This window comes from Cervus canadensis, chromosome 18, assembly GCF_019320065.1.
Source record: "Cervus canadensis isolate Bull #8, Minnesota chromosome 18, ASM1932006v1, whole genome shotgun sequence".
Taxonomy (NCBI): Eukaryota; Metazoa; Chordata; class Mammalia; order Artiodactyla; family Cervidae; genus Cervus; species Cervus canadensis.
In genome coordinates this window covers 13,505,327-13,522,754 of record NC_057403.1, presented here as the reverse complement: position 1 = coordinate 13,522,754, position 17,428 = coordinate 13,505,327, and the positions used below count along the sequence as shown (strand labels likewise).

Sequence of the window (17,428 nt, the reverse complement as noted above, 5' to 3'; positions counted from 1 at the left end):
GAAGAGCAGTGGTAAGACCAGACTTACAGGGCGCATCCTCTGGGATTTCTTACTGGGGGAGAGTCCTGATTCCCCTTTTTGGTCCCAGGTGGGTGATGCATGCTCTAAAAAAAATGTGTGTATGTGTGTGCGCGTGCACGCTCAGTTGTGTCTGATTCTTTGCGACCAATGGACTATAGCCCACCAGACTCCTCTGTCCATGGGGTTTTCCTGGCAAGAACACTGGGGTGGGTTGCCATGCCCTCCTCCAGGGGATCCTCTCAGGGATCAAATCCACATCTCCTGCATCGGCAGGTGGATTCTTTACCACTGAGCCACCAGGGAAGCCTGCATTTAAAAGATATTATTAATTAATTAGGCTGTGCTGGGTCTTAGTTGCTTACAGCATGTGGAATCTTAGTTTCCTGATCAGGGATCAAACCCAGGCCCCTCGCATTGGGAGTGCAGAGTCTTAACCACTGGACCACTAGGGAAGTTTGCCTGCCTTTCTCTCATTCCTGATCCTTCAGGCTTTGATCACTAGCATAGGATAGAGCAGGTGGGGACTCTCAAGAAGGGCTGTCAGCTGAGAAGTTTGAACTTTGGAAATGTCTCACCATGTAGGTGGTGCTTTTTCGCAGGTTGGAGAACTGTCAGCTTACAGAAGCCTGTTGTAAGGAGCTGTCTTCTGCTTTGATTGTCAACCAGAGGTTGACCCACCTGTGCTTGGCCAAGAATGACCTTGGGGATGGCGGGGTGAAGATTCTGTGTGAGGGCTTGAGTTACCCCGAATGTCAGTTACAGACCTTGGTGTAAGTCCCTGCTGGCTTCTGTGTGTGTCTGTGTGTCTGTCTGTGTGTTGTATGTACATATACACACCTGGATTCAAGTAGGACAGACCCTGGAGCACTTAATAATTCTCCTTGAATGAAACCAGCAAGATCCTGGTGGAAATTAGGAAAAGAACAGGTAGAAACAGATGCCAATGTCTGCATGTCTTTAAAGAGTAAGGTTGACCTGCCGGCTTCTTTCTATTCTGAGAATTCAAGATAAGCAGTTAATTCTCAGGTCTGATGTTCTGTGTATATTCTGAAAATTCACATGACATCTGGCAGCAATTGGGGTGGATTGAGTTACACAGTAGGGTTTAAGACTGGAAAGCAGAATCAGGAATTCAGTTTATAGTGGCAGAGAGAGAAAAGGAAAAGGTCATTTCTGCCTCAATAGTGTTCATTAGAAGAATATAAAACTTCCTCTATGATGTCACACAGATTGGCCTGTTTTTTTTTGAATTTTTAAGAATTTATCATTTTCATTTTTTGAATTTTAAAAAATGTATTATCATTTTCATTGTGATTACTAATTTTATTGTAAGAATGCTTAACATGAGATCTAGCCTCCTAGATTTTTACTTTTTAAACTTTATTCTATATTGGAATATAGCCAACCAACAATGTTGTGATAGTTTGTTTCAAAACTTTTCATTTCGTATTGGGGGGTTATAGTCAATTAACAATGCTGTGATAGTTTCAGGTGAGCAGTGAAGGGCCTCAGCCCTACATATACATGTATCCGTTCTCCCACACTCCTCTCCCATCCAGGCTGCCACACGACCCTGAGCAGAGTTCCCCGTGCAGTACAGGGAACTTGCTTATTGTCTATCTTAAACATTGCAGCGTGTACATTAGACTTCCCTGTTCTAAAGGCAGAGATGATTTAGGTGTCTAATCAACACAAAGTGTCTGGTACTTAGTTAGTACTTACTGTGCATCAGGTATTCTACTAAATTTTACAAGAATTTAAAAAAATCCTTACAAGCACATGCCGTAGTTACCTTTGTTTCAGTTGTGCTAACTAGCTAATTAGAAAACCAGAGTTTAGTCACTGAGTTTGCTCATGGTCACATCTTTGTGGCAGGTGTGAAGCCCCCTGTATCTGTCGAGTTGTCAACGATCATTATCTTAAAAACATAAAGGCATTGTTTGACCAGACCTTCATTTTGTAGGCTGTCAAAACTTGGAATTTTGGATTTTGCTTCAGGTCCTCTCCCCAAGCTCCCCAGGTTCAAGTATAACTTTTTTAGGGTCTCACCCAGTACAAGTCATGGCATCTTTTGGTCCAGTTACCATCCACCTGCTCCTTGTCATGTCAGTTCAGACTCTACCCTGTTGCTATTACGCCATGCTTGGGGCACAAGGTATTCAGGGGAGACCTGTCTAGTTGTATTATGGGAACACCCTTCTCTGTGGTCAGGAGGACTTGTAGGCATCTAAGCTTGTTGGAGAGTCTACAGTGTTTAAATGAGAAACACAGCCTCTCAATGTTAGGAATGTGGAGATTTTGGTGTACTGCATTATTCTGGGACAAATACAGGGCTTGAAATAAAACATGAGACAGGGAGCATGGAATCCCAAAGACCTGATCATGCAGGAAAGAAAGGAGGCTTCAGATTCTGTCTCAGGTCTGTCTGAACCCAGACCCATTCGCCTGCATAACATACTGTCATGGAAGGAAAGCCTGTATCTCGGATATGTGTTTTTTTCCTCCAAAATGAAAGGGGGCAGAAGAGGCCAGCTGAACACTCTACCACCCAGGCAGGGTGGAAATGCTCATCATTCCATGTACATGTTTTCTTTAAAGCGTATTTATTTAATTTGGCTGCATCTTGGGGTGCAGGCTCAGTACTTGTGGTTTGGGGTATGGGGTGGGGGGGCTAGTTGCTCCACAGCATGTAGGATCTTAGCTCCCCCGACCAGGGATCGAACCTGTGTCCCCTGCATTGCAAGGCAGATTCTTAACCACTGGGCCACCAGGGAAGTCCTTCCATTTGCATGTCTTTATATACAAGCCTACATGAAAGTGTGTGACTTGAGATAGAAAATAAGTATTAATAGCTGGATGTAACCGCCACATCACAGGGTATATGTCACAGAGGGATAACAGAATTTCTTTTTACAACTGTCTTGGCAGGCTGCGTCATTGCAACATAAACAGACATGGCTGCAAGTACATCTCAAAGATTCTCCAAGGAGACTCCAACCTCACCAGCTTGGACCTGGGTTTCAACCCCATAGCCACTGGACTGTGTTTTCTCTATGAAGCTTTGAAGAAACCAAATTGTAACCTGAAATGTCTAGGGTAAGTCATTTTCTTCATTTTAAAGATGTTTGAAAATATTGTTGGTTTTTCTTTTTTGCCAGCAATGAACAACTGAAATTTTGTCTTTTCATGACATTATAGCTCTTTTTCTTTCTTTCTTTCTTTTTTCTTTTTCATGTATTTTTATTAGTTGGAGGCTAATTACTTTTGATTTTTCTTTTTTTTAAAATTAACTTATTTATTTTACTTTACAACATTGTATTGGTTTTGCCATGCATTGACTTGAATCCGCCATGGGTGTACATGTGTTCCCCATCCTGAACCCTGCCTCCCACCTCCCTCCCTACCCCTTTAAAAAGATTATTGAGTATAGTTGATTTACAATGTTGTGCTAATGTCTACTGTACAGCAAAGTGAATCAGTTGCACATATATCCCCTCTTTTTTAGTTATCTTTTCCTGTATAGGTTATTACAGAGTATTGGGTAGAGTTCCCTGTGCTATACAGTAGGTCCTTATTAGTTACCTATTTTATACATAGTAGTGTGTCTGTATCAATCCCAAGCTCCCAATTTACCCCCCTGCAGCCTTGTTCCCCCTCTGGTAACCGTAATTTATTTTCTATATCTGTGGCTCACCTTCTGTCTTGTATAGGCCCTTTTGTACTATTTCTTTGGGTCCCACATGTAAGCATTATCATATGATGTGTCTTTCTCTGACTTGCCCCAGTCAGTGCATCATAGTGATTATGGCATTGTCTCTGAACTAGTCTGTGGGTTTTGATTCTTGATTTCCTAATGTTGGGTCTCAACCCATCACCCCAAGATGTCTTTCAACCTGCAAGCCAGGCCACAGCACGTGTCTTTCAAGACACAAAAGTTCTTTGGGTCACTGTGGATAAAAATCTGAAGGTTTTTTGTGTTGGCTTTTTTCCACCTGGGTTTTTTCATAACGTCTTTCAGAAAAACCCAAATAAACTTTTTTGGCCAACCCAACATACGAGCCCACAAGAGTCTATGTGCTCAGTTGCTGAGTTGTGTCTGATTCTTTGTGACCCCATGGACTGTAGCCCACCAGGCTCAGACTCCGTCCATGGGACTTCCTAGGCAAGAATACTGGAGTGGGTTGCATTGCCTTCTCCAACAAGAGTCTATGGGATCCTATAGTTAGTTATGAGCCACTCTTTCTTTTTTAAATTGTTTATTGGATACTTTAAAACTTTTATCTTTAATCGGAGGATAATTGCTTTACAATATCGTGTTTGTTTTTGCTATATATGAACATGAATCGGCCATAGGTGTATGTATTTTCCCTCTCTCTTGAACCTCCCTCACACCCCTCTAGGTTATCTCAGGGCACTGGATTTGAGCTCCCTGTGTCATATTGTAAATTCTCACCGGCTCTCTAATTTTACACATGGTAATGTATATGTTTCAATGCTGCTCTCTTCATTCGTCCCACCCTCTCCTCCCCCCACTGTATCCAAAGGTCTGTTCTCTACATTTGTGTCTCCATTTCTGCCCTGCAAACAGGTTCATCCATACCACCTTTCTAGATTCCATGTATATCGATGTGTTAGTATAAGATATTTGTCTTTCTCTTTCTGACTTACTTCACTCTGTGTAATTGTGGGCCACTCTTTCTACTGCCCTGCCAGCTTGGCATCTCAGCTATACTGGCTTCCACCCCTTCAGTTATCATCATGGTTCACTCTGTATTCTATTTCTTTTTTCTCATATCATCTTTCCAATGTGGAATTCACGGACTATCACCAATCTACCCAATCCTCCTCTGTTTTATTAATCCTATTTATTTTGTTTCAGTACTGTTATCCCATCTTCAACACAACAGGACCTGATGTGGCTAAAATAAGCTCCACAAAGAAAATAACTTTCATGTCTTCCCTACTAGGTCTCCAGGGAGTAAGGGTGTGCCTGGCCACCCGGTAGGTTCTCCGTTAAGAACATGCTTACATGAGTGGCTTTCTCTACTTCCTCAACAGGCTCTGGGGCTGCTCCATCACCCCTTTCAGTTGTCAGTATCTCGCCTCCGCTCTAGTCAGCAGCCGGAGCCTGGAAACGCTGGACTTGGACCAGAACGCCTGGGGACAGAGTGGCATCGTGGTGCTCCTTAAGGCTTTAAAGCAGAACAATGGCTCCTTAAAGACGCTCAGGTTGAAGATGGACAAATCTACCATGGAAATCCAGAGGCTGTTGAAGGATGTGAAGGAGAACAATCCCAGACTGACCATCGAATGCAGTGATGCCAGAACAACCAGATCCTCATGTTGTGACTTCTTTTCCTGAATGCTCTGAGATATTTCTCTCATGTGTCCTCAAAGCAGGTGATCCGATATCTCTAGGACATCTCATTCATGAAGGCCAGAATGTCAAATGTCAATCACTGGACCAGACTGTAGAACTGAACACTGGTTTTTCACTCTCTGGTTTCTGGGAATATCTGCACAAGTCACGTACCCACTTGATGTTAAAATGTTCTCTCTCACAAGGATAATAAAAGGCAAAGCAGTTTGTTTGATGCTGAATTTATTCACACACCCAACAGATAACTTAGAGTAAACATCATTCCTGGCGTACTTAGTCTAGGAAAAAATATTACAAAGTTCATAGATGATTCTGTGCATTCCTTCTGTTTTTCTTCCCTATGCATGTGTGTTCAGTCATGTCCACTCTTTGTGACCCCATGGACTGTAGCCTGCCAGGCTCCTCTGTCCATGGGATGTCCCAGGCAAGAATTCTGGAGTGGGTTGCCATTTCTTCCTCCAGGAAATCTTCCTGACCCAGGGATCAAACCTGCATCTCCTGCATTGGCAGGTGCATTCTTTACCACTGAGCCACCAGGGAAGCCCCTGTAGTAACTTGAATAAGACTTTTGGATACCAGTGTTTAGGGGGACACAGCTAGGTAAGGATTTCAAAGCAATAGATGATGGAGGAATTGAGTATGGATCAGGACTGCTCAGGTTATTTGAGGCAAAGCTGAGTGATTAAAAATTCAGCCTTCTACTTGAGTACAAAGCTCATGGGTAGGATTTACATTTTTAAAAAATGATACAATGGAGGGAGGTTGTGATGGACTGTGTCTGGGTCACACCCTCTTCTGGGTATTTTAAATACATTCTGATGGACACTTTGCAGCAGTTCATGCCCCTCCCAGCTATCTTGTTATTTTTATCTATCTATAAATAAGGAAACAGTAAGAGGACTCAATGCCCCTATATGGCATGGCCTCTGAGAAGCAGACTGAGTTTTGAAAACAAAGTTCTTACAAATTGGAAAGCCTGTGACTTGTCTTAGAGCTCACTTTGTGCAGAAATTTTTAAAAAGTCTTATGGAGTTTAGGACATTGAAGATCAGTGGTTCTCACTAGGGGGGATATTTTGCCACCCAAGGACACCTGGGCAGTGTTTGCAGGTATTTTTTGTTTGTTTGTTACAACAAGGGGGCGCTCCTGACATTCAGTGGATAGAGACCAGGGGAGCTGCTTGACATCTCACCATGCCCGGAACAGCCCCGCCACAACAAAAAACTACCCCACTGAGAATTTCAATAGTGCTGAGATTGAGAGACAATCTCAATTGAGATTGGCTTACAGTCTAGCCATTCATTGCTATAGAATAAGACAGTGGTCCTCAACGAAGCCTGATTTTGCCGCCCCCGCCCCTCAATCTGGCAAAGTCCAGAAACTTAAAAAATTGTGGGGCAATACACATCACATCAACATTACCGTTTTCGTCATAAAGTACACAGCTGAGTGGCATTAAGGGTACTCACATCACTGTTGTGACCATCACCGCCATCTAGTTCCAGAATGTCTCAGTTCACTTCAGTCGCTCAGTCAGGTCCAACTCTTTGTGAACCCATGGACTGTAGCACACCAGGCCTCCCTGTCCATCACCAGCTCCTAGGGTTTATTCAAACTCATGTCCATTGAGTCAGTGATGCCATCCAGCCATCTCATCCTCTGTCGTCTACTTCTCCTTCCGCCTTCAATCTTTCCCAGCCTCAGGGTCTTTTGAAATGAGTCAGTTCTTTGCATCAGGTGGTGAAAGTATTGTAGTTTTAGCTTCAGCATAAGTTCTTCCAGTGAATATTCAGGACTGATTTCCTTTAGGATGGACTGGTTGGATCTCCTTGCAGTCCAAGGGACTCTCAAGAGACTTCTTCAACACCACAATTCAAAAGCATCAATTCTTTGGTGCTCAGCTTTCTTTATAGGCAAACTCTCACATCCATACATGACTACTGGAAAAGCCATAGCCTTGACATCTACATCTCCCCAAAAGGAAACCCCATATCCATTCATCTACTTTGTCTCTACAGATTTGACTACTCTGGATTTTGGAGGGAGGTCACAACTGGCTATGCTGCGAACTTCTAGTGGGCACAGACCAAGGGTGCTGTGAAACCTTCTACAGCTCACACCACAGTGCCATAACAGTCATCACCCAGAGGCTGAAAACCCCATGGCAGATGGAGAGTGAGCGTTGTCTTCAGGATATCGCACCTCCCACGGGCCCCTGGTTGGGTAGAGATCTAGGTGGGGGCGTGACTCTTCCTTTGGCAGGTGTTAAAAACCTCAGCCTTGTGGTATTAGGTGGGCCTCCCCCTCTGTATCTGGTTCCTCTCCTGGACCCCTCCCCCTCAGCCTCAGTCCCATTGTAGCTCAGCTCTGCTGGGGCCAGAGGGCCAAATGGTTCCAGAATCATGTCTCCTCCTCTCACCCTCCTACTGAGTCTTGGTGAGTCCCAGAGAGAAGATGGGGATCCCTTGATGCCTCAAAGTAGAGGCAAACTCTTGACTTTGGGGTTCACCTCACCAGGGCTCTCTTCCAGAGCTGTGTGTATGAGCCAGGAGATCCAGGTTTGGGAAGGTGAGCCCCTCCTCTGAAGTTATAATTATTTAACTCATTTTGCACAAGGTGATGGCGAAAGAGAGATCTGCGGTTCAAAAGTCACTTCTGGGGCCTTCTCTGGTGGTGTTAAGCATGTTAAGAAACTGCGTTCCAATGCAGGGGATGTGGGTTTGACCTTGGTTGGGGGACTGAGATCCCCATGCCACAGGGCAACTAAGCCTGCACACCCTAGGGCCTGTACTCTGCACCTGGAGATGCCTGCGAGCCACAGCAAGGAGCCCCTGTGCCACAGTGAAGACCCAGTGCAGCCAGAATGAAAAATAAAGACCCCTGGGCTCACCTTTCAGTTGAGTTTCCCCTGACTTGCTCTGTCCCAGCCATGCAGGGTGTCCTGCTACTCCTCTGCCTCGAGCCCTGCGCCTGTGGTTGTTTCTGCCTGGGGGGTGAGGCTCCGGGAGGCGTTCCAGCGTTTCACGTGGCTGTCCTTCTCAGCACAGTCAACACATTCTCACCTAGCTGACCACCGGATCTCACGGGGGCCCCTCCCCCATCAGAGCCACCTCCTTCCATCACCCCTATTTATAGCCTTCCAAGCCAGGGGTTCTTAACTGGGTAGTTCCTCAGTTTGTCCTCAGGGTGATATTTGGCAATGTCCATGGAGACTTCTCCCACGTGGCATGGTGATAAAGAACCTGCCTGCCGATGCAGGAGACGCAGGAGACGCAGGTTCGATCCCTGGGTCAGGAAGATCCCCTGGGGAGAAGGAAATGGCAACTAACTCCAGTATTCTTGCCTGGAAAGTCCCATGGACGGAGGAGCCTGGCTCGCTACAGTCCACGGGGTCACCAAGAGTTGGCCACGGCTGAGCACACATGCTTGCTTGCTCAGCTCAGCTCATGGAGATTTCTTGGTTGTAACAGGTTAGGTGGCTGGTGGTCCAGGCACATAGAGCATAGAGGCCAGGGGTGCTGCTCAACACCAAGCTCAGGATGGTCCCTGCTCTGGGCTGACTTGCGTCCCCCTCGAATGCACATACTGAGGCCCTAACTCCCTCCCCCCATCCCCCGCCCACCACCAATGTGACTGTAATCAGGAGAGAAACAGATTTGGGCATCTGATTGTAGAGAAATCGAAACCATGGCGTTAAATGAAGTCAACCCAGACTTGTGTCCAGAGAAACGTTAAGTCCACCACAGAACCTCAAAACTCTGGCCCTGGAGAGCCCCCCAAACCCGGCAGTGTAGGGAGAGTCAGAGTGAGTAGGGGGAGGGGTCAGAGAAAGCCAGTGAAGTGACTTTTTCAGGAAGGAAGTGGTCATACATAATTAACAGAAGAGCAAAGATAAGGGCTGAGAGGTGTCCACTGAGAGTTCCAGGAAACTTATTATGTTACAAAAACAACTTCAGAGGAAGTGAGGGGTGAGAACCAGCTTCTAGTGGTTGAGGACTCAGCCTGAAGGGGTAGAGTATAGCCTTGCCCAGGTGGGTAATGTCTCAGGGCAATCAGTCACCCCATCCACAGACCAGGAAGAGTGGAAGGGGGTGGACCTTCTCCAAAAGAGCATATCCATGCTCTGAAGATTTTGTTCCTATTCTTGACTCAGGGTGAGAGAACTCTGTTACTGGTGGTGATGTAATAACTGTGGAGCACTGATAAATTCCTAGAATGAGGACTTCCCTAGTGGTCCGGTGGTTAAGGCATCGCCTTCTAAAGCCAGGGGTGTGGGTTAGGTCCCTGATCAGGGAGCTAACATCCCACATGCCTTGGGGCCAAAAAATCCAAGACACAAGACAGAAGCAATATGATAACAAATTGAATAAAGACTTTAAAATGGTCCACATTAAAATTTTTTTGTTTTAAATCTGTAGAATGATGTCATGAACTCGTGTATCACTGAGAAGGAGTTATCGACCCCACCTTTTGGCCAATGGAAGGTGAAAACAGAAAGGACAGAGTTTGCCTCAGGAACACAGATGTTAATGGAGCTCAAATTCCATCCTTTCTCCCTGCCTCCTGATTCTGCAGTGCGCCTGTTTTATGAAATGGAGTGAAGAAAGGCAGGAAAGGCAAGCTGGAGATCCTGTCTTATTGTTGTAATTTGGAAAATGAAATAAACTGGGGGCAAACAAAGAAGGAAGAGAGGCTGAGCTGAGGGAGGAGAATGAGATGCCCTCTCAGTCTTCAAAGCTCACCTTTCCCCATCTCCATGAGACCAGCATCAACCAGCAGGAACGGATCTCCAAGCACGTGGGCGCCTTGAGAAGTGAAGATGGATTAGACTGGTCCTGGGCTGGAGTGATGAATGTGCCTCCTTAAAAATATAGATTTCTTTGGGATCGTTCAGTTGCTACATCGTGTGTGAATCTGTGACCCCACGGACTGTAGCACACCAGGCTCCTCTGTCCTCCACTATCTCCTGGAGTTTGCTCAAACTCATGTCCACTGAGTCAGTGATGCCATCCAACCGTCTCATTCTCTGCTGCCCCCTTCTCCTTTTGCCCTCAATCTTTCCCAGCATCAGGGTCTTTTCCAATGAGTCGGCTCTTGGCATCAGGTGGCCAAAGTATTGGAGCTTCGGCTTCAGCCTCACTCCTTCCAATGAATATTTGGGATTGATTTCCTTTAGGATTGATTGGTTTGATCCTAAACTCCTTGTCGTCTAAGTGATTTTCAAGCGTCTTCTCCAAAACCACAATTAGAAAGCATCAGTTCTTCAGTGCTCAGCCTTCTTTATGGTCCAACATAAAGATATATTATATTTATATATGGTAAAAATATATATATAATTCAGCCATGAGAAAGAAGGGAATCTTGCCATTTTTGACAACAGGGATGGACCTTGACAGCATTATGCTAAGTGAAATAAGTCAGAGAAAGACAAATACTGTGTGATATCCCTTAAAGGTGGAATCTAAAAACAAAGCCAGGCTCGTAGGAACAGAGGGCAGAATGGTGGTTCCTAAAGACTGGTGGGAGGAGGAAATGGAGAGATGGCATTTAAGGGAACAAACCAGTAGATGAATAAGTCCTGGAGCCCTAATGATCAGTGTGGAAATGATACAACACAGTGTCACATGATAATCCTCAAACTTGCTAACAGACGGTATCTTAATCATTCCAACCACAAAAAAGAAATGTTGATAATGTGATGAGAGAGGTGTTAGCTAACACTATAATGGCAATCCTTTCACAATAGATTAATGTATCAGATCAACAGATTGCACGCCTTAAACCTCCAGAGAGTTCTATGTCAAAAACGTATCAATTAAAAATTAAAAGACACTTTTCAGTTTGGGACGACAAAGGTTCTCCGGAGTCTGTTGATGTTGCCCCAAATGTATCCTTTTCTTATCACACCTGTCATGGTTCATTTACAATAGCAATGGGTGGGAATTGACTACTGGCTTGTTGCTTCTCTAGCTCTTAACATCTTTTCTGTACTGGTGGTTAAATATTTTGAATGACATCTGCAGAGACAGCAAAGAAGAAAGAGGGGTAAATAGCCAGGATGTGGAAGCAACCTAGATGTCTGTCGACAGATGAATGGATAGTGAGTTGTGGTACATATATACAAAGGAATACTCCTCAGCCATAAAAAGGAACGAATTTGAGTCAGTTCTTGTGAGATGGATGAACCTAGAGCCTGTTATACAGAGAAATAAGTCAGAAAGAGACAAATTTCATACAGTAAAGCATATACATATGGAATCTAGAAAAAATGGTACAGATGAACCTATTTGCAGGGCAGGAATAGAGACGCAGACACAGACAATGGACGTGTGAACACAGCAGGGGAAGAGATGGTGGGACAAGTTAAGAGAGCAGCATCGAAACATGACTACCATGTGTATAAGAGATCCCCAGTTGTAATTTGCTGTTTGATGCAAGGAGCTCAACACGGGGCTCTGTGACTACCTAGAGGAGTGGGCGGTGGGATCGAGGTTCAAAAAGGAGGGGACATATGGATACCTATGGCTGATTCATGTTGATGTATGGCAGAAACTATCACAACATTGTAAAGCAATTATCTTCCAGTTAAAATTAAATACATTTATAAAAAGAAGTAAGGATAAAGACAAAAGGAAGAAGGAAATATTCCCATGGCCGTGATGTTAAAGGTGTTTTCAGGAAAGATGGGGGTGGTTGAAAATTTGGCTTGCAGGAAGGAAGCACAAGAGTCCTTCGAACCTGGAGGAGACAATGGGATTGGTCTTCAGGAGAAACGTGCCGCTTGCATCTCCCTCCGCCCAGCTGCACGCAGTCCTCCCTTAGTTCTCTGCAGTGACTCCCTTCCTCCATGGGTTCCACACGGAGCTCCCACAGCCCAAGGTCGGGGCCACTTTCAGCTCCACCTGTGGCTTCTGGGCCTCTTGGTCATGAATTCAGAGCTCTCTGTGCTCAGAGCCGTCTCCTGCACCCCCGACGTGAAGCCCCATGGGTTCTCTCTCTAGACTTCCTCCTGTGAAGCCAGTCTTCAAGCAGAAGCCCCATGAGGGCCATCAGGACCAGGACAGCCAGGCCAAGCCGGATGAGATTCTGGACCGTGTGATTCCAGAGGAAATGGTCTGGGTCAGAAGAACAGAGCGATTGCTCACGGGGAGCTACCAAGACCACCTCACCCAATGTCTCTCCCCTTTCCTGCGAGGGCTAACAGGCCCTGCTGCCGGCTTACCTTTCTGCAACTGGGTCTCTGTGGTTAACTCGTAGGAGTCCCAGTAGTCTGCAGAGGATAAGGAAGTGGAGAAGTGAGGAAAAGAGATGGTGTGAGGGACTTCCCTGGTGGTCCAGTAGCTAAGACTCCGTGCTCCCAGTGCAGGGGGCCTGGGTGTGATCCCTGGTAGGGGAACCAGATCTCGCCTGCCCCAACTAAGAGTCCCCTGATGCCGGGAAAGGTTGAGGGCAGAAAGAGAAGGGGACACCAGAGGATGAGATGACTGGATGGCTTCACCGACTCCATGGACACGATCTGAGCAAACTCCGGGAGATGGTGAAGGACAGGGAAGCCTGGTGTGCTGCAGTCCATGGGGTTGCAATCAGGTTGGACCTGACTGAGTGACTGAACAAGGACTTTGACTCTAGGTTATGAGCACCATACCAGCAAGGGTCTTGCTGACAGAACTGCAGTTGATGGCTTGCTCTGTGCACTCAAGGGATATTGTGAACGAACGCCCGCTTTTTAGCATGGTTGGGAGGCTTTGAGTCCTTGCCCCGAGTTTAGAAGTATCTGTTACTCACCAGAAGAGGTGTGCTCAGTGGGCGCGAAGGTGGTGTCCCCGGTGTCTCCTGGCCGTGGAGATGAGGAAATCAGGGGGTCTGGTCTTCCCAGCTGTTTCCTCTCCCTTCCCCACTCCTCTGTCCGCCATCTCCCTGGTGATGGTCCTCGTGCTTTCCCTAGCACCTGGACCTCTGGGAATCGATGTGGATGAGGGCACTGGTGCAAAGCACCCTCTCTGCGTCTCCCCACCTGCCTCTTTGCTGCCATTCCCATCTCTGTTTGCTGGTCACTTAGAGATCCAGAAAGAACATGGGGGAACATTGAGGGGCAGGTCCTCACCTTTGACCAGGAGCTTCACAGGCTTGCTGGGGAAAGACCACGCATGGTTGTTGTAGGAGCCGAAGCATCTGTATGTCCCTCTGTGTGCTGGGGTCACAGGGCCCAGGTGGAACTCTGCCCGCAGGTTCCCGTATCTGAGCTGGGGGCGGCCGGATCGTCCCCCCTTGAGCAGGAAGAACGTGCTTGTAGCTGTCTCCAGCTGGCAACGGAAGGTCACATTCTCTCCTGAGGTGACCTCAGACCTGGGTTCAACTGAGAGCGTGGGTGTGTCATACAGTCCTGTGAGAGAAGGTGGCTAGTAGGGTAAGAGCATCCTTTTCTTTTTTGGCCATGCGCCATGCAGGATCAGAGTTCTCCCGCCAGGGATCGAACCCGAAACCTTTCCACTTGAAGGGTGGAGTCTTCACCAATGGATCACCAGGGAAGTCCCGGTACAGAGCATCTGTATCCTGTTTCCTGCATCTCTGAGCATCCCTCTAGTCCTTAGGGCCAGGATATCACTGTTCAGAATCTCGGTCTCTTCCTCTATTTCCTAGATTTGTCTTGGTCATGGATACACCCTCCCTGAATTCTCCCTTCAAGACTGAGAAGGTCCCTCCCCCAGCTGCCAGGAGAGTTAAGAGGAATCTCTTTCTGGGAATTTCCCTACATCACTGGTCCTCAGTGTTTGGTCCTTGGGACCAGCAATGTCAGCATCCTGGGTAAACTTGTTAGAAATGCACACTTCCAGGCTCTACCCCTGAACTATTCCATCAGAAACCTGGGGGAGGGGCAGCCACCTGTGTTTTAAAGACTTTTTGTTGGGGCTTCCCTGGTGGTCCAGCGGTTGAGACTCCACCTTCCAGTGCAGGGCGTGCAGGTTCGATCCCTGGCCGGGGAGCTAAATCCCACGCGCCTCGTGGTGGCCAAAATTCCATAACATAAAACAGAAGCAGTATTTTAACACATTCAGAGAAGACTTTAAGAACTGTCCACATAAAAAAGAAAAAATCTTTAAAACCTCATTGCTGCTTTTAGTTGTAGTAAAATATACATAAATTTACCACCTTAACTATTTTCAATTGTATAGTCCCGTGATATTAAATACATCCACACTGTTGTACAACCATCATCACCATTAATCTCCAGAATGCTTTTCATCTTGCAAAACTGAAACTCTATATGTTAAACATTAACTTTTCATTTCCCCCTTCCCCCTGGCAACCACCATTCTACTTTATGCCTTTGAATTTGACTATTTTAAGTACCCCAAAGAAGTGGAATGTACATTTATTGATCCTTTGATAATGGGCCTATTTCACTCAATAAAACATCCTCAAGTTACCAAGTCTCAGGATTTCCTTCCTTTTTAAGGCTGAATAATATTCAGTTGTATGAATAGACCACATTTTCTTCATCCACTCATTCACTGGTAGGCAAAGTTGTTTCTACCTTTTGTCTGTTGTGAATACTGCTTCCATGAATGTGGGTTTACTAAAGTCATCTGTGCTTCTGCAAGCCCACAGGAGACTCTGATATTGACTTAAACTTGAGACCCACAGCCCTCAGTGGAAGGGAACTGCCTGGCCCAAGATTACCTGGCCACCTCCACCCCATCGACCTTGCTTTTTCCACACCACCACTCCACCCTCACGTGCTGTCTCACTGATTTGAATTTCCTGACTTTGACTCATAGTCTGTCTTCTGCTGGAACCCAAGAACCACAAAAGCAAGACTATTTGTCTGGAATCTCCCTAGGAGTGGTTCTCACACAATCCCTGCCTGATAGGAATACAGAACTTCTAGCCTCATTTCAAGACTATGCTGAAAGGTCAGCCAGGTCCAGAGATCCACATTTGCTTGGTTGAAGTCTCTGTCCTTAAATTTTTTATTTAAAAAATATTTTTGGCCATACCACACGGCATGCAGGATCTTAGTCCCCTGGCCAGGGATGGAACTCTCATCGCCTGCATTGGAAACATGGAGTCTTAACCACTGCACTGACCACCAGGGAAGTCCCTGAGGTCTCCCGTGGAGCTGCCCTGCTGTCCAACTGCCCTTTCTGTGAGCAGTGAGGGCCTGTGCTGCTCACTCACCACAGGTGCTGTTTTTAAGGACACTCCACGGTGATTCCCTCTGGGCACAAACATCCATCTTAGAGTCTCTTTTCCAAAGAACCTAAGACCAATCTGCTTCTAGGACATAGAGACAATTCTCTAAAGATAACCCCGTAGGCATTAACCAACCCCCTGCGTTGCCCCCAAGACAAACTAATATCTGAGTGAGGCTTGGGAGAGACAGAGGGAGATGAGCAAGTGAGGACGTTCTGGAGGACTCAGGTTGACGAGATGACCCTATAGCTGCACCATGGGACAGATACCTGTAACCACCAGCTCCAGAGGGTCGCTGAGCTCTGACCAGAGCTCCCCACTTCGGTAGGAGCACCTGTATTGCCCTGCAGTGTGCGAGGTCATGGCCGGGATGGGGAACTTCACCAAGTTCATCACTGGGGGTGACTTCGGTCTCTCCAAGGCAGAAAGGCCCCCCTCAAAGTGCAGTTGGTACTCAACGGCCTCGCCAGCTCCCTGACACCCGATGACAGCTGGTCTTCCCTTTGGGATCATGAAACTGGGTCTGACCCAGATGGCAGGTTTCGAGAGCATCTCTGGAAGGGAATCAGAGGTGGGAGTCCCTGAGAAAGGCCCCCACCCAGCCTCCCGCCCACCCAACTGCTGGCTGCGAGCCTTCCTAGCCAGTCTGGGTCCCTGGCCTTTCCTCCAGCCATTCTCAAGCAGACACAGCGGCTGAATCTGACTTGGGGGCTTTGAAGGAAGGACTTACGCTTCTGGGTGGTGGTCCTCTGGCTCAGACCCAGCCCTGGAAGACAGGAACGATGAGATATGTTGCCCCATCTGCGCTAGACCCCTCAATTCCATCTCTCTTCCATGCGAGAACTCACCAAGGATGAGAAGGACAGCAAGGATGGAAGGCATCGCTCAGATTCTGCCCGGTGAATGTGGACAGCTGGGTGGAGACGGAGCCCTGCAGGCCAGGGGGATGCGCAGGATGTGGTAAGTGAAGCCCGGGAGCAGTTGCCCAGGGGCTTTCACACTGACTTGTTTACTGATGATTCAAAGGTCTCCCTCCACCTCTGGCCACTGGCAGTAAGGAAAAGATGCAGTTCCCATGATGCATCTGAGTGTATCTGTGGTTTCTAACCAGAGCCTCTGACCATGGTCTGGTACCCGGCTGAAACTCATTTCTAGGTCAACTGGTAAATTTTGAAATGGGGACGTTATGCCCAGGGCATAGGGCAGTGTACAGAGCAAAACCCTTAAAGTCATTTAAAAAATATATACTTGACTTTGGCTCCTCTGCGTCCAGCATTCATGTGCGGGGATGTTAATTGATTTCATCAGAATGCAATGATAGGGGGACTTCTCTGGTGGCTCAGCGGTTGGGACATCACCTTCTGACGTGGAGGGTGTAGGTTCCATCCCTGGTCAGGGAGCTAAGATCCATGCCACATGGCCAAAAAGCCAAAACAGAGAACAGAAGCAATATTGTAACAAAGACTAAATAAAAAATTAGCCTTTCAATAAAGACTAAAATAAAATAAAATAAAATGATAAAACTATCTTCTTCAGATTTATTACAATGTTTTAATAAAATACTATTTTTAAGCAAAAATAGATTTCTTACATAATAATATTCCTTTAGTCTGCTATAAAGCAGAATATTAAAATATTAAGTACATTAACATATTTTAAACAAAAAATGTGTCTGTTGTTCTTTTTTAAAGGGTCTAAATAATTTTTAAATAAATAAATTATTTAATTGAAGTATAGTGGATGTGCAATATTCTATTAGTTTCAGGTATATAGCAGTGATTATAGTCCATAGTAATTTATTACAAGATAATGACTGTGGTTCCCTGTGCGATA

General features: G+C 46.2%; 2 protein-coding genes across 7 annotated transcripts in view; one reads left to right on the top strand and one right to left on the bottom strand.

The window, feature by feature from the left end:
* LOC122420990 (NACHT, LRR and PYD domains-containing protein 2-like) overlaps nt 1-5,610 on the top strand; it is a 31,762-nt gene extending 26,152 nt beyond the window's left edge. For all 4 annotated transcript variants that reach the window (XM_043436666.1, XM_043436664.1, XM_043436665.1 and 1 more), the window contains exons 6-8: nt 621-791; nt 2,950-3,117; nt 5,080-5,610. In XM_043436666.1, the coding sequence (XP_043292601.1) occupies nt 621-791; nt 2,950-3,117; nt 5,080-5,383 (643 nt within the window). In that variant the 3' untranslated portion in view covers nt 5,384-5,610. The remainder of the gene's footprint in view (nt 1-620; nt 792-2,949; nt 3,118-5,079) is intronic.
* A 6,047-nt stretch (nt 5,611-11,657) lies between these two features.
* Nucleotides 11,658-16,594, bottom strand: NCR1 (natural cytotoxicity triggering receptor 1). 3 transcript variants are annotated; one of them, XM_043436667.1, is made up of 7 exons: nt 16,444-16,594; nt 16,326-16,361; nt 15,865-16,149; nt 13,506-13,784; nt 13,187-13,357; nt 12,624-12,671; nt 11,658-12,516 (listed from the first exon to the last, which is right to left on the bottom strand). In XM_043436667.1, the coding sequence occupies exons 1-7, from the start codon at nt 16,475-16,477 to the stop codon at nt 12,350-12,352; spliced, it is 1,020 nt and encodes a 339-aa protein (XP_043292602.1). In that variant the 5' UTR covers nt 16,478-16,594; the 3' UTR covers nt 11,658-12,349. The 3 variants fall into 3 exon arrangements, with proteins under 3 accessions (XP_043292602.1, XP_043292604.1, XP_043292603.1); XM_043436669.1 differs by having other exon boundaries at nt 13,187-13,234; XM_043436668.1 differs by having other exon boundaries at nt 13,506-13,757.
* Between the last annotated feature and the right edge of the window lie 834 nt (nt 16,595-17,428).

Bases quoted from the DNA above. Each gene is read 5' to 3' on its own strand.
- NCR1 (XM_043436667.1), bottom strand. From the start codon at position 16,477: ATGCCTTCCATCCTTGCTGTCCTTCTCATCCTTG. The intron at 16,362-16,443 runs GTGAGTTCTCGC...CCTGTCTTCCAG, and splicing joins TGCTGTCCTTCTCATCCTTG to GGCTGGGTCTGAGCCAGAGG. The intron at 13,358-13,505 runs GTGAGGACCTGC...ATCGATTCCCAG, and splicing joins TGTGAAGCTCCTGGTCAAAG to AGGTCCAGGTGCTAGGGAAA.